General features: G+C 33.8%; 1 protein-coding gene across 7 annotated transcripts in view; it reads left to right on the forward strand.

Annotated features, from left to right (window-relative positions):
* Nucleotides 1-17,078, forward strand: part of LOC149808284 (kinesin-like protein KIF28) — a 203,922-nt gene that overhangs the window by 118,381 nt on the left and 68,463 nt on the right. For all 7 annotated transcript variants that reach the window (XM_089975594.1, XM_089975606.1, XM_089975633.1 and 4 more), the window contains 3 exons: nucleotides 4,172-4,253; nucleotides 12,334-12,467; nucleotides 13,601-13,652. In XM_089975594.1, the coding sequence (XP_089831720.1) occupies nucleotides 4,172-4,253; nucleotides 12,334-12,467; nucleotides 13,601-13,652 (268 nt within the window). The remainder of the gene's footprint in view (nucleotides 1-4,171; nucleotides 4,254-12,333; nucleotides 12,468-13,600; nucleotides 13,653-17,078) is intronic.

The raw sequence follows: 17,078 nt of genomic DNA on the forward strand, positions 1-17,078 counted from the left end.
CAGTAATGTAGGCCTGACGGTGGTCTGTTAATAGTGTCATAAGTAACCTTTCTCATCAGCATACTGATATAGTGATTTAGACTTTAAATATAGCTTTAATAATTTTTCAGTCATACTGCTATGATATCTGCAGTTTGGCAGTTTATAGTGATATCTAGCACTGGGGCATCATGCCCCTGATAATTTAGCATCATGCCCCACTCAGTCAAATTATCCTGACATCAGGCTGACAAGTCCTAACACTAACCTCTTAATGCTGAGAGCCAAGTGAGGCAGCTGCTAGTACCATTTTTATAAGTCTTTGGTATGACTCAGCTAGGGTTCGAACCTGTGACCTCCCACATCTGAGGCAAATGCTCTAACCATTTAGGCCACCAGAGCAGTTCGTTTTCCCAGTGCCATATGAATAGAATTTTTAATTTATGGACTCCAAGGAAGATCCTGAGGTCATTGTAAGTTCACAATATGTAAGCATGATTCTTTTATTGCTCAAGCAGCATTTTTAAAAAATGAAACAAAGTGATTTTTTTTTGGTGCTAACATTGACTCTAAAGAACTTTCTTTGACCTAAATCAGGACTGAATTAACAAAGAACATTGACTAAGGTACAAATGAAAACAAGGGGCCACAGTTTTGAATGATCATAATTTTAAAAGCATACAAAATGCATAACTAGTCTAGAATAATGAAACAAGGAAATGTTTCAGTAGGTACATGTAATGTTTGTTTTTACATACATGAGATCAACTGACGTGTTTGAATGCACACTTAATGTTGTTGAGACCAATATATTTTTTAAGCATTATTACTGATTTTATTATCTTGTTTTGAGTGTTTTTAAACTACCACTCTATTTAAACATTCATTAAGTTTTCGATCTTTACCATTATGTGACAGTTTGGTACATAATTCAGTCAGAATTTATGGATTGCAATTATTCCCAGCAATTGCATTGATGATTCTGTCATTAAAACAATTAATTTGCTCTACCTATCCTGTAAGTGGAATTTTGAATCTTTAATGTAAATAAAGTACACTGTTTGGTGCATTTCTTTCTGTTGATTTATTTGTATACTGTCATATTCTGCCAAAAAAAGTTAATTATGGTTCCATACCCATGCTCTGGCTATTTTAATTTAATTAACTTGTTTGAATATTGTAATTAAAGAGGACAGTATATGAGTAATAAACAGAATTTGTATACAATGTGTTATTTTCATATGCATGCAAAACCATATGAGCCTGTCCCTGCAAGAGGTCATCTACTCCTTTTTTTATTATCAAATAGATTGTTTTAAGTTCAGGATTCATTGTGCATGTTAATAGAAGTTTTGAACACTTGTAACAGTAAAACAATAATTGTTTTTACCTATTAAGAGATATTTGGACACTTTGCTGTGCAGATCAGTGGAAAAAAAAGGACAAATATAAAATAAAGAAAGTGAAGTATAGGTTGAAGAAATACTTCATGAATTTACAGATCTGAGTTGTAAACACTGGACTATCAGTATTTCAAAAAAAGTTTGTTATTTCTTATGATTTGTGTTATGATTTCTATGTTTCATTCAATGTACTGAAGAAAAACATCAAGTGATAGAATTATCTCATGCAGAACAGGTTTATGTGGATATTTACTTAGCACTGGTTGACGATAATATTTTCTTAATTGACAATGACAAATATCTACCATGTATCTGCAAATTTTAGGTGGGGATTATATGTGACTAACATGCATGTATACACAGGTGTAACTTGCATGTGTGGAAAACAGGACAATTCCATTTTTAATTTACCTCATAGTGATGATTATAAACCTTTTCTTCCCTTTTTTTGACTTGCCAGGATAAAAGGAAAGTATTTTTAACAGTCACAATGTTGTCAGCATTCCAACATTTTCTGAAAGTAATAATTGGAGTACAGTAAACCGTTACTATAATGAACCTTGCTATTACAAATTCCTTGATAAAATGAAAACTCACATTGGACCCCAGAGAGTGGTCATACATAATGAGAAAAATTTACTATAAGAACTGATTCATATGTTCCCAAGATCATTAGTTATAGCAAGGGTCTATTGTATTGAGAGTTGAAAGATAAACATATACATTATCCTGTAAGCTTAACAGTTGCTTGGTTTTGAAGCAAAAAATTTCTCACATCATCTCTTCTTTCATGTGCTGAATGTAAAATGCAGTTTTTTTTCTTCAGTTTGTCTGGCTTATAATGGTCCACAGAGTTTTTCTTCAATTTACCTGGCTTATAATGGTCCACAGATAAATTGTTTTGGGACTGTCATCAGTCAGCTCTCAACCTAAGCTGAAGATAAAAATGTTGTATGAATGTCGTTATTTGGAACGCAGTCCTGCTATCCTGCTTATAAACATAAGCATTTTGATAACATTCACAAGCTTGCATACCAGAAAACAGCTTAAAAAATATTAATGCATTCTGCAAACTCTTGTTTTTATATCTGGCCATACTTTAAGGATGGGATGTTTCAGCATTGCTACTATTAATACATCTGTTTTTGCATATGCCTGAATGCATACCTGTACATATTTAAGTTTATGTGTTACATTGCTCATTTTTGGACATACATTTTAAATGTTTAAAATTTATTTTTTACATTTGAAATTTTTGCTCAAGAGTAATGCACTTGATGGAAAGTGACAGAACTTGGTACATTGAGTAATATCTTACATTTCCATTTTTTTACAACATTACTGACCATATTCCATATCATTATCAATGACAACCCACATTTGTAGTGAGAACTCTACTTCCATATTAAGGAATTATTTAAGGAAGATGAGATATATTGAGATCCGGGAATGTTATTATAAGCCAGGTTCCTTGGATTCTCACTTGCTAGTTTGGCTTCCAAACCTGTACCACTTCAGAAGTGAAAGACTAATTCTTATAATGTTCTGAAACTTATACCCACCATACCCCAAAATTTAGTTTCTTAAACCCCACCTCCACTTCCCAAAAGTGTTGGTACTCCTATGTGGTCAGACTTTTACATCAAGTTCAATTTGCAAACTTTTTCATTAATATTTGATAGATTTACAACCATTTGTTATAGAAACTCCACTTAACCCTAAATTTTGGTTCTATTAATATTCTATTAGTATGGGTATTAATCATACACATGTACATTGGCCTAGTGATAATAGATGTGTATGTTCTCCTAGATTGAAATAAATTGCTGACACCTTAGTAAAAACAGGACATTGAACTTGGAATTTTTATGCTAGATTTTTTTATGTCAACTCAAGCTTACAATGAGAGAAAATCTCATACTTTAAGTTTTGACCAAATATTTTAAGAATTTTATATATTCCAACATTACATTTTTTTTAACTTAAGAATTTTAGCATTTTTACCTTTTTCTTTTTTTGTAGGACTTCATGTATCTGTTTATTTAGGAGGGTTTATCTTCTGAAAGTTATATAACTTTTACCTTTACATTTTGAAACTTAACTTTTAATTGGCACTATAAAGTCCAGATTGTGCTGACAAACTATTAAGCCATATACATACGTAAATACATACTTAAATATGTACCTACACTCTGTTAAGGTCAAAGATCAAAGTGCCATATAAGTATGACTACATTGTCTTTATATTTTAATATGATACTGCATCAGATCTGTTTCACTTTTTACGCTCTAGATTAGAAGGAGACCTTAATCCTATGCAAAAATCTTTTCTATCATGTGAAAATTAAGCGTGGATGGATGCAAAAGAAACTTTTTCTAAAATTGTTTGAAATACACCACATTACTTATGCAAACTTATGTTTGATTTACTGCTGGTAATTAAGGATAGTACAAATTTTGTACAAATTGTATGCCCAAAGTAATTTTTATCCAGACTTCTGGCTAATTGAATATATCATAACTGTTACAGGGTCTGAGCTATTGAATAAAAATCAGATTTTTGTGTCCCATGACTGTACCGATCTACAAATCATATGAAACTGCAAAGAGGGTAGACCCTGATCTGCCAGCACATTATATGAAGGCAGATCTGGGTCTATGCTACCCTTTACAGTTAGGTACACCAGATCATATATGATTTAATGCAGTTATTCATCTATGTCAGTTTTATCAGTTAAATAGAATCATACATTATCAGTGACATTAAATTTTGTTTCTGTGTTCCTTAGAGCTGCAGAAAATGCTTGAGGAAAACCAGAGGAGGATGGCAGATATGCAGCTCACATGGGAGCAGAGACTTGAACAAGCCAGGTAACTTAAACATTGAGGAATAATGTTTTTCATGTTTAATGGAAGGAGCACATAGTATTACTCATGCCCATCTTACTGTCTGTGTGTACATGCAATAAAATTTCTGTTGTTTAAACACATTTAACTTAATCACTAAAACTTCTTTTGAGGACTCAGCAGAATATTTATAATTATAATAAACCATGCCATCTTGACCTAGAGGTCTTTCAAACAGGTTTGTTAGGTCCCTTGAGTGTTCAGATATACACATTATACTGTATTTCCTTTGTTTCCACACAGTAATTTTTTTAGGAATAATTTAAATTTCACCTTTTTATGCCTCCACCATATTTATGGAAATTCCATAATAGTGCTACTCTTATCCTGCAAAATTTTGTTTCTGCTTCATAACTTTTAAAGGACTTAATGGATTCCATCCAAATTTAGTTTGAATAGCTTTTGAAGGATTTCCTGGATTGAAATTAAATTTGGTATGGAACTTTTTATTAGAAAGACCAAGATCAATTTCCATCAAACATTTATGGAGTTATGACCCCAACTCAATAATATTTGAAGGAGTTCATAAATTTCAAGATAATAAAATAGCCTTTGCATTAAGAAGATGTAGGTTGAGTTTGATTTTTACTTTTTACAGCAAACTTTTATGGGGTTATTGTCCTTATTTCACATTGAATCTTACCTTTCATTTCTGCTGACTAATGTTTGAAGGACTTCATGGATAGAAATCAAATTTGGTTTGAGGCTTTCTATTAAGAAGTTTTAGGTAAAGCTTCATTTCTATCTTCTTAATGCAAAATTTAACTGAGTTATGGCCCCTGGCTTACTTGTATATTTGCCCTTTAGTTGCAATCATATTGATGTGGGCATCTGTGTCATGTGGACACATTTCTAGTTCTATCATAATTTCCCAAGTGATGGTATAGTTTTTACATTGAGGTCTGCATTCTGAAGCAAGGTTGTTTCAGTTATACCATACTAGCGGTATCTGGCACAGTCCAGATGAACAACATCACAACCAGATCGACTACATCTTCGTGAAAAAAATGATTCTGCACAGGACTGAATATTGAAAGAACATGAAGTTTTCCAGGAGCAGATATTGGAAGTGACCATGATTTATTAATGACAATGTTTCACCTCCACCTGAAAATGATCAAAAAGTCTAACCAACCAAGAATCAGACTTGCCCTTGAAAAATTGAAAGATCCAAAAGTCACAGAAGCCTTCCAAGCAATGATAGGTGGTAAATTTGCAATTTGAGAACCCTGGACAACCAAGACACCAACCTCGAGTCCTTAACAACCACGTTCAACACAGCTGTGACTAGCACAGCTAGCGAGATCATTGGCAAATATCATCAAACAAAGAAACCTTGGGTCACAACAGATGTCCTTGAACTATGCAACAAAAGAAGAGAACTGAAAAACTGAAAAAGAGATCATGAAGGAGCTGTAAAATACAGAGAAATAAACAACATGATCAGGAAAAGCATGAAAAAGGCTAAGGAATCCTGGATAAAAAGACAGTGCTGCAAAATCAAAGACAGTCTGAGTAGAAATGATAGCAAAATGGCATATCAACTGGTAAAAGATCTCACAACTCATAAATAAGGGAAAACTACCACCATCCAAGACAAATCAAGAAAATGTCTCACAGAAGATCAAGAGACCCTCAAATGATGGACTGAATACTGCTCAGAATTGTACAATCACAAGACCTAAGGAGATTGAGCAATACTAAATTCCCCTCAGGCAGAAGAAATTGATGATAACCCCATGAAGGAGCATAAATTGCAGCTAGGTCTCTAAAGAAAGGAAAGTCAGCTGGTGTTGATAGCATACCAGCAGAGCTCATTCAAGCAGGAGGAGAAGAGATAGTCACAGTCCTGACAACAATCTGCAACAAGATATGGCAGACAGGAGAATGGTCCACCACATGGACTCAGTCCATGGTCATCATGCTTCCCATGAAAGAAAACCTACAGCTATGCCAAAACTACAGAACCATCAGTCTGATTAGTCACCTGAGCAAAGTCATGCTGAAGATAATTCTCAATGGACTAAAGCCTCAAGCAGAGAATATTATTGCTGAAGAGCAGGCAGGCTTCCAAGCAGGAAGGAGCACCACAGATCAAATCTTAAATCTCAGACTCCTTTGCATGAAATACCTTCAGCATCAGCAGAATCTATACCATGTCTTTATAGATTTCAAAAAGACCTTTGATATGGTATGGCATGTGGCTTTATGGGCAACTATGAGGAAGTACAACATCAGTTCAAACCTGGTGCAGGTTGTTAAGCACCTCTATGACAAAGCCACCAGTACTGTCCTCATCAATGGCTGCAGAGGAGGTTGGTTTTGAACAACAGTCGGAGTCAGACACGAATGTATACTGTCACCTACACTCATCAACATTTTCCTGGAAAGGATCATGGAGGATGCATTGCATGACCACAAGGGCACTGTCAGCAATTGGGGAAGAACAATTGCCAATCTTCACAGATGATATTGATGGTTTAGCAGGAGATGAAAAAGAACTAGTTAACTTGGTTGAGCGCATTGACACAACCTCCACAGCATACAGTATGGAGATTAGTGCTGAAAAAAAAAAAACTGATGACAAACAACACCAACGGCATCTGTGCAGGAATAAAGGTCAGCGGACAGAAGCTGGAAAGAGTCACAAGCTTCAAGTACATGGGATCAATTATCACAGATGAGGGCTCCAAACCAGAACTACTTTGCAGGATTACCCAGAACAGCAGCAATAACAAGGTTGAGACCAATATGGAAAGATACCAACATTACTTTTGGTTCCAAAATAAGGCTGATGCACTCAACTGTCATATCCATCTTTCTGTATGCTTGTAAAATATGGATGCTTACATCAGATCTACAAAGAAGGAATCAAACCATCGAAATGAGATGCTACCGCAAGATCATGGGCACCTCAAACATTGACCATGTAACCAACGAAGAAGTCCACAACAGGATCCAATGAGCCATCAGATCCTATGAAGACCTGTTGACCACTGTAAGAAAGCATAAACTGAAATGGTACAGTCGTGTCTGAAGATCATCTGGACTGGCAAAAACAATCTTGCAAGGCATAGTGCGAGGGTGCAGAAGAAGAGGGATACAGAAAAAGCGGTGGGAAGACAACATTAAAGAGTGAACAGGCATGGATTTGGAGATTCCCAAAGGGTAGTAGAGAACAGGGAAAGATGGATAGAATTGGTTGTAAAGTCAACTGTCAAGTACCTCTTGGGTCAAGGGTTTGATGATGATGATGATGATGATGATGAGCAGGACTATCTATGTCTGACTTATTTCTAAGTTTTTGGGCATACTTTCATCTTGTAGATTTTTTGACTTTATTTTTTTTAACTTTATTTATTTTACATCAATTGTACAAGTTTTGCAAACCAGAGGACCCAGTGCAAACCACTGACCAACCTGTACATGTACTCTTGCATGTGCCAATCATCTGAGACCACAGATGTGCAAGTTGTAATTGAACTGCTACTCTATTCAGGCCAGCTGAGGGTGTGGAAGGTTGCAGGATTAGTAAATTAGTTTGGAAAATTATTTTTCTTAATTTCTTTATAGTTGAAACATACTTTTATGTGATAATGGAGATAGGGATTGGGCAAAGGTTCCTTCAAGACAGTTAGACTGCCATATCTGTAGCAGTTCTGTGTAACTAATGTCAGTAATAAAAAATTTTAAGTTTCATATTATTTCAGTATCCTACCAAGGTTCTCATTATTTTTTCAAAATGCAAGAAATATTAAACATTGATGGAATTGGTGGTTCACTTTTGTCATTACATAATCAATTAATCCAGTGACCATTCTGGTGGCCTAAGTGGTTAGAACATCCTCCTCAGATGTGGAAGGTCATGGGTTTGAACCCTGGCCAAGTCAAACCAGAGACTTTAAAAAATGGTACTGGCAGCTTCCTCACTTTACTCTCAGCATTAAGAAATTAGTGTTAGGACTGGTCAATCTGGTGTCAGGATAATGTGACTGGGTGGGACATCATGTTACATGTCTGCAGCATAATGCCCCAATACTAGATATTGCTGTAAACTGCCACACTGCAGACATCATAGCAATATGACTGGAAAATTGTTAAAGCTGTATTAAAACACACACATGGGGACCCGAGTGGCCAAGTGGTCTAAAGCGCTCACTGTTCCGGCTCACTGCCATCTCACTGCTGTCTGTGTGGGTTCGAGTCTCAAGCTTGGCTAGTGTTGGTATGTGAGAAAGCTTGCTAGCAGCTTCTCGTGGGTCGGTGGTTCTTCCCGGGGTTTTCCAGGGTTCTTCCTCCACCAGTTATACTGGCTGCCATGTATAGCCTATCTTGTGCTGAAAAATGGCATTAAACCCTACAACAACAACAAAACACACACACACACACACACACACACACAGTGCCACTGGTAGCCAAATATATTTCACATAGCAAATATGGTAGCATGATAACATCCCACAGAGAAGGTGAATACGTACAGACATTGATAGTGATTTAAGTGATCTGACTTGAAATGAGAAATCAATAAAAATGCAAGTATTTCACTTGTTTAATACCAGTATGTGGATCAGTTTTGGAATTTACTTTTTCACGAATTTGAGAGGTTAAAATGTCATTTCATTGACAGGTATCCAACATTTTGGCAAGTGAGACCCAGGGGTGGAAAAATCCATTGACCAGCATCATAGGGCAATCATATTTAGTTTTTTAGCTGTAATAGAAAGAAAAAAAACAATAGTAACCCTGATCTGCTGGTACATTATGTGATGTTAGATCAGGGTCTATGTTGTTAGCAATTGGACTCAACCTATAAGTGATTATATACAGCGCTATGATGCAAATCAGTTGCCTTTAGGTTTGTTGATTATTATTTATACCAGGTGTCAAATATTACAGACAAGCGGATGCTTACTTGGTGGATTTTATTATGCATAATAATCCAATTTATCAACTACGCATAATAATCCAATTTATCAACTTTGCATAATAATCCAGTTTTTCAGCTATGCATAGTAAGATAATTTAATTCCTGCTTTCATCAGTGGTTCATGACAAGCTAATGCCAGATATTAAGCTCACTGCATACAGTCTGGCACTGGTTAGGGTATTGTAAAACAACAATTGCCCAAGGAAGAAACATTAAGAGTACATTTTTTCTAATGTAATGATGGTAAGTCTTGGCACAGGAAAAAATTATTATTTATCATGTCACAAGACTTATATGCACAAAAAGTATAACCTTTTGGGTGTCCCAACACATATAGACACTAAAATGTCAAGATAAACTCGGCAAGAGCAACAGGTACTAAATAGCAGTGACTAGATCTTTTTCACTTTCCATGCCAGTAAAATTTTCTAAACTGCTATGATTGTTTTTATGGGTTTTTTGTGTGCATATTTTGTGATTTCCCCAACATAAAATAAAATAAAGATAAATAAAGACTTTTGTAATTCACAGGGCATTCAAAGTTTACTGGGAGATGTTAGTTACATTGTACAATGCTTACACAGTGCATATTTTTATTAGCATCACATGTATCCTTATTTATTCCTAAAAATATTGGTTTTATTTGTCATTTTTAACAAATCTCATACTTCCAGATCACATTTTAGCAGTATGTCCATTTATTTACTTTGTTTCATGCACTCAAGAGTTATTTTTTTCAGTGACATAAATGATCCTACAGAGTGATGTAATCAATTTTTAAAAAATCACATGTTTAATAAATATTTATGGATGCTTTCTTTTTTTTGCAACCATTTGTAGACCATCACATGGATCATTCATTGGTATTTGGTAAACTGTTTAAAGATTTTCACCAAAAAGCCAGGAGTACATTTTCAGATATTCTTTGATGTTTGGCCCTATTGCCTGGAGTCAATCACAAAACAGCAAACATAGCATATCACATGCAGATTAATATGCCATCTATGCTCTTTTCACTTTTGCATCAGAGCTGGTGCAAGTTCCTGGTCGATAATGACATTCACCAGTGACATATATAACACACGTGTCTCAGCATTTACTAACAACATTCTTCTGATTAGGAAGAGGATACACCACAATAACATTTCTCACATGTAATTTTATTTACTAACAATGTTTTTCTTAAAATGAGGAGAACCACAAGAACATTTCTCACATGTAATTTTATTTACTAACAATGTTTTTCTTAAAATGAGGAGAACCACAAGAACATTTCTCACATGTAATTTTATTTGCTAACAATATTTTTCTTAAAATGAGGAGAACCACAAGAACATTTCTCACATGTAATTTTATTTACTAACAATGTTTTTCTTAAAATGAGGAGAACCACAAGAACATTTCTCACATGTAATTTTATTTACTAACAATGTTTTTCTTACAATGAGGAGAACCACAAGAACATTTCTCACATGTAATTTTATTTACTAACAATGTTTTTCTTAAGATGAGGAGAACCACAATAACATTTCTCACATGTAATTTTATTTGTATTTACTAAAAATGTTCTTGTTAGGATGAAGAGAACCACAAGAACATTTCTCACATGTAATTTTATTTGCTAACAATGTTTTTCTTAAGATGAAGAGAACCACAATAACATTTCTCACATGTAATTTTATTTGTATTTACTAAAAATGTTCTTGTTAGGATGAAGAGAACCACAAGAACATTTCTCACATGTAATTTTATTTGCTAACAATGTTTTTCTTAAGATGAAGAGAACCACAATAACATTTCTCACATGTAATTTTATTTGCTAACAATGTTTTTCTTAAGATGAGGAGAACCACAATAACATTTCTCACATGTAATTTTAATTGCTAACAATGTTCATGTGAGAATGAGGAGACTCTCAATACCACCATGCTTAGATTGTAGTTGTTGTAAAATTTCTCCACATCATGCAGATGACTTCAATTTGTGTCTTTTATTCTTTCATAATTCTTTTCAAGCAATCTATTATGATAAATAATATTTTATGCTTATTCTGGCTTATTTAAAAAATCTCAAGGATAAAGATAATGTGAGCGGAGATAATTTAACCTATAACTTGTATGATAACATTCAAATACAGTATAAAGATGGGAAAAGACGAATCAACAAAGTTTGAAATCACATGATTTATACAAAATAAAAATGAAAACTTCTGTAAATTAAAATTACAAAGTACCTCCAAAAATCATTTTGGCTTGTGTTTCTTATTTATGTCAGAGAAAGGTTAAATACACTTGAAAATAATAGCGATCCTGAATTTACAAAAAATACTTAGTCTCTGCAATCTGTAGAGAAAGATTTGACTGAAACACTTGAAGAATAAGTGACAGTTATACTGAATAGACAGTGACAATGATGTACAGTATATTGTTAAACTTAGAATTTTTTTAATATTAATATCAGATTTCTTTTTGTGGTCAAATGCATATAGAGAAATTGTTGAATTCTGAATTGTAAAATTCTCAAGTATTTTTTAAAATAATTTTATTGATGAATAAATAATTTCACTTAAATATTTGCAACAAGATTTTATTTACTGTTGAGTACTCATTATTAATTGGAATTGTACACAATTTTTTATATGGCCAGGCAACATAATAATTTTATTGGGCAACCAGATTTTACAGTCTGGTTGTCTGATGAGCAGCCATTCTTTTCAGAAATTTTCCACCCTTCTAACCCAGTTGCTTTTTATTGGTGATAAACTTTTGATGGATTTGAATTTCCTTTTGTGACATATTGATAGATAATGTTGTTTACTTTATTGGGACTTTTGTATACAAGCTCTATCAATTTATGCTGGGACTGGTTTAGAATGTGTAGGTGTCTTATTATTTGTGCCATACTTGTATTTATGTGAGTACAGCAAGCACACAGAAAAAATAAAGTATTTTTATTTCAAATGATGGATATTAATTATAGTACAACCTTAACACAGTTGGCAAAGGACACACATTCCATCTTTTATAAACAAGTGTTCACAAATTCAAAACCAGTATGTAACAGTAATAAAAAGTGTCCTTTATAACAGGTCTTACTGGGGTATTCCTTTTTTAGATTGGAGTGGGAGAGGTCACAGATGCCAACAGCTGGTGCAGGTCTGTTCCAGGACTGGCAGAAATTTCCATACATGACTAATGTAAATGAGGACTCACAACTCTCTGGTGTAATAAAGCACTGCTTTAAAGAAGGTGAGGACTTGCATGTGGCATAGACACAACCACAGAGAAATTAAAAATGTAGTATCATATTCTGCTGAGTATAATGCATGACAGAATATAAAGAGTACTTAGTTTTTGAGTATAATGCATGACAGAATATAAAGAGTACTTAGTTTTTTAGTATAATGCATGACAGAATATAAAGAGTACTTAGTTTTTGAGTATAATGCATGACAGAATATAAAGAGTACTTAGATTTTTGAATATAATGCATGATAGAATATAAAGAGTACTTAGTTTTTTAATATAATGCATGACAGAATATAAAGAGTACTTAGTTTTTGAATATAATGCATGACAATATAGAGTACTCAGTTTTTAAGGTCTGATTGGAGTGACAGTAAAAGCAACTGGGGCACATAATGGGCATGTAATATCCAATATTTAAAAACATTGCAATGATTCTTCATGTGTGTGTGTGTGTGTGTGTGTGTGTGTGTGTGTGTGTGTGTGTATCTCACTGCATCAGGCTTGTTTGATATTTTTAGGGTTCTGAGTAGTTCATTTAATAAGGGTTCCATGAAGATAATACAATTACCAAATTAAAACTATTTTTTATTTCATCTAGAGAAAATCCAACTGGCAATGATTCCAATAGATTTACCATTAGGCACCATCATTTCTGCATAAGACTGATCTGGAATCTGATGCTTATGTTTCTTGTGGCGTATAACATGTACCAATTATAAAGTGTGCAAACAATTAGTTTTAAAAAATGTGCATTAGGTATAGAGAAAATGGTACAAATTTACCTGAAGGTCCAGTAGCTATGCTTCTTGATTACAGTGATTAAATCCAGTTCACACAAGTAAACATATATTTATTATCTCCTCTTTTTCCAATAAAAGCAGGAATAGTCATGAGTGCTGGATTATAAAAGATTCTTTTTGTGTTTAAAATGGAGACTTCTGGGCAGCTTGTAGGCCTAAGGACATGAAAGAAACAATTTTTTTTAAAAACTGTCTAAACTAAGTTTAGAAAAATGAGGTCTTATAGATTTATTGGTAAAATTATTATCATGTATTGAAGTTAAGCCTGATATTATATAATAACTTTGATTCCAGAAGTCCATCATTTAACTTAAAGTATATAATTCATTGCAGGAGAAACTACAATTGGTAGAAGTGGTGTTTCTGTGGAAATCCGTGGACTTGGGTATGTCATTTCAGTAATCTTTGCTGATTACTAAGTTTTTTTAAGAAAATTTCTTTTGCTAGATTTGCCTTTACAAACATGAACCCATTATGGACTCTGTCATCTATAGACTAGTCCATGAAGGTACCTTTTCTTTCAATTTTATGCCTTTGTATTTTTGTGTTTCTTTGAGTCTTTTTAGGCAATATGCTCTTTATGGTTGGCTACCTGCTCTTTGACAAATATTTGATGGCAAGATCAAAGGTGATGGGGAAGAATCTTTTTTTAAAATACAGATTTAGGTATGCAGTATGTTGATTTTACATAGTTTTATTTAGGTATACAGTATGTTGATTTTACATAGTTTTATTTAGGTATACAGTATGTTGATTTTACATAGTTTTATTTAGGTATACAGTATGTTGATTTTACATAGTTTTATATTCAAGGTCACATTTTGTTCATCTACTTGCATATGACAGCATCACAGAAACTAATGAGTTAATAAATTTGAGTCGTTCTGTATTTTCAAATGTATTTATGTATCATGGCACAGAGTAAAGAATTATTTGTTATCCTGAATGCACATGATAAATTCTTTTTAACCTTTCACATCACCAACCCATTATTGTCCAGTAGAAACTTGCATTCTATAGGTAATCTGATATCTTTCAGTTGTTCCTTAATAAAACACATAAGCCAGACTGCTTATTGAAAAATGGTTGATGAACACAGGTTAATGTGACAATATGGTCTTATAACAGTCCTGTTAGTTGTTCATGAATGTCATTTTTAGTGAAAACAAGTGTCAGATCACTAGTAAGGGGTTGTCTTGGTTGCTTATAAATCAGATTCACTTGCAAACAGAATAGACCCTGATCTGCACTGGCACATAATGCACTGGCAGATCAGGATCTGTTATTTTTGTTCTATTGATTGCAAAGACCCAGATCTGCTGCATTATGCAATGGCAGATTGGGGTCTGCTGATTGTTTTGTTTGTTCTGATAAATTTCATTGATCCAGATCTGCCAGTGTATTATGCAATGGCAGATCAGGGTCTGCAGTTTTCAGTGTGACTTGACTTATAAGCAAGTTGATATGGTAGTCACTTTTATGAATGCTACAAAAATGAAAAAATGTTATAAAGAAGACAATTTAAAGCCCATTGTGTTTGTGAACATTGAAACTAAGAGAAACTTTAATCACAAATGATGTTCATAAATGATTATTAAAAGAATAAAAATAAAAGAGCAAGTAATATGTTTCACTTTTAGTAGAGAATGGTTGAAAAACATGATACAAGAGTTGGCATGAAAGAATTAAAGTTTGTGAGAAATAGATACTTCTTGAAAATTAAATCTACTTAATTATTATGTACAGTATATCTAAAATTTTTATAATTTTTATTGATGACTTTAAATTGTAGTAATTATCTATAGCTGAAATTTTGTACATACGTAGGTTCTATTTTAAGATATTAAAAATATTAAATTGGATATGATCTATGAATAGATGCTTACGTACATGTTGACACTTACTAATAATAATATTAGTGGTATACATGATGACAAGTTTTGGGCTGTTTCCCATTGGAGTGTTTAGGTCAGGTGGATTCTTAGAGGAATTAAGTAATTTTCCATTGGATAATTTAGGACACAAGAATAGGTATGATGAAATATTAGACTGAGTAGTAAGATCTGTCACCTGGGGTATAATGCAACATATAGTCATAATAGACTCTTGAAGATGTATATAAGGAGAGAACTGAGCAATCAGATTCATTCCTATTTTAGACTTTTATTCCATATGTTGAAATCAGTTTGCAGGCATATTTTATGTTGTATTTAGATATTATTTGAGAGGAAAGACATTTGTTTGGATTATTTTGGGAATAGAAAGTGCTCATTGGACTAAAGTATTATTTTGAAACTATTTTGAATTATTCAAAAGAGTTCTGGTCAGCACCATTATAACACATCAGGACTGTTGGGGTCATAAGTGGCCAAGGCAATTCAGTATTATTGCATAGAATACAAAGAACTGATCTCTTTCAGTGTAATAATTTCTGGAGATTAATTCCTATTTATTGGATTTATGTCACAAAAGTAAATGGCCCAATGCATGTATCTAAAGAATATTTTTCTCTGTGAGTGAGTTTGCTTTAGAACTTTGTGAGAGTGCTTGGATACCTGTCTGTAGCTACATCTTATACTATTTTTTTTTTCTCACTGCTCTGCAGTTTCCATCATTGTTATAATGATATACTTTCTTTCCTTAATTTTGGTGTCTTTCCTTTGCTACAATTACATGGTTCTACAGCTGTCACAGTGCTCCCTTCACTCTGATTTTGTTCATTGCTAAGTAGTGAATGCATGTTTCATTCATGCTTTTGCTTCAAGAAATTTGTGTAAATACTTAATTGTATCCATTTATTGTGTCCATTTACTTCCAGCCCACTTCCTACTGTGCATGTATGGACTATCAGCTGCTATTTAACATAGCATTCCTATCTACAATTTAAGATATCAGTCTTCTTTGTATCAGCCCCTTGTGGCTCCACTTACTGGTATCAAACACTCTTAACACTCCTGCAAACTCCACCAAGTTGTGCTGTTTGAGGTATTTATCATATGTGGATTCATCGTGATCAGCTTCTCAAGTTTTGGTTATCAGTGTCCCTATATACCTCCTATTGGCCCTTATTAGCTCCACATGCAGGTCTGCAATACTCAGGGCTATGGTAAGGAGCAGGTGATATGGGCACCATACAATATTTACAGCAGGTTTCTGCCTTGACATGAGATGACCACCTGACAGTTTTAAACTAATAAGCTTATAACTTAGTTGAGATATGTTATTCTATGCTACCAATCAGGTGACTGCAGAGAAATGTGATCAAACACTGAGTAAGTATTTTTAACATTTGTAGATTGAACTTTGTATGTCCACAGAGATGGATTTTTTAAATGGATATACTTAGTTAATATTGTTGTGCAAAACTGCCAGTCTCCCCACCTTTAATATGTTTGGGTCATTGTTTGCATGGCATATTGGCTGGTTAAGCTCTGTTGTACTTGTACACTTTCCTGTCAGCCTAATTGGTCATTATTCAGTGCAATTCACAGTTATGCATTTGGGGGACGCACACACACACATGCACACACGCATGCATGCACGCACACACACACACACACACTGGGCATGGAAAGACAAATTAAATATCCACTTGATTCTGGCTTTGCATCTTCGCTGGACAAGGTTCTGATATGATATCTACACCTTGGCAGATCAAACAGATATTTTAGTGATTTGTCCTAGCAACATCTATTGGATTTCATGAGTTGCTAAGTATATAATGCAAACTAAACAATAGCATGTAACAGTGGTGCATTGGCCAAAAATGGTAGAGGCAATTGACTTAACAAGGATACTTTGTAAGTTTAAC

Source organism: Sinohyriopsis cumingii, chromosome 1 (genome assembly GCF_028554795.1).
Source record: "Sinohyriopsis cumingii isolate HCF-2022 chromosome 1, ASM2855479v2, whole genome shotgun sequence".
Classification (NCBI taxonomy): Eukaryota; Metazoa; Mollusca; class Bivalvia; order Unionida; family Unionidae; genus Sinohyriopsis; species Sinohyriopsis cumingii.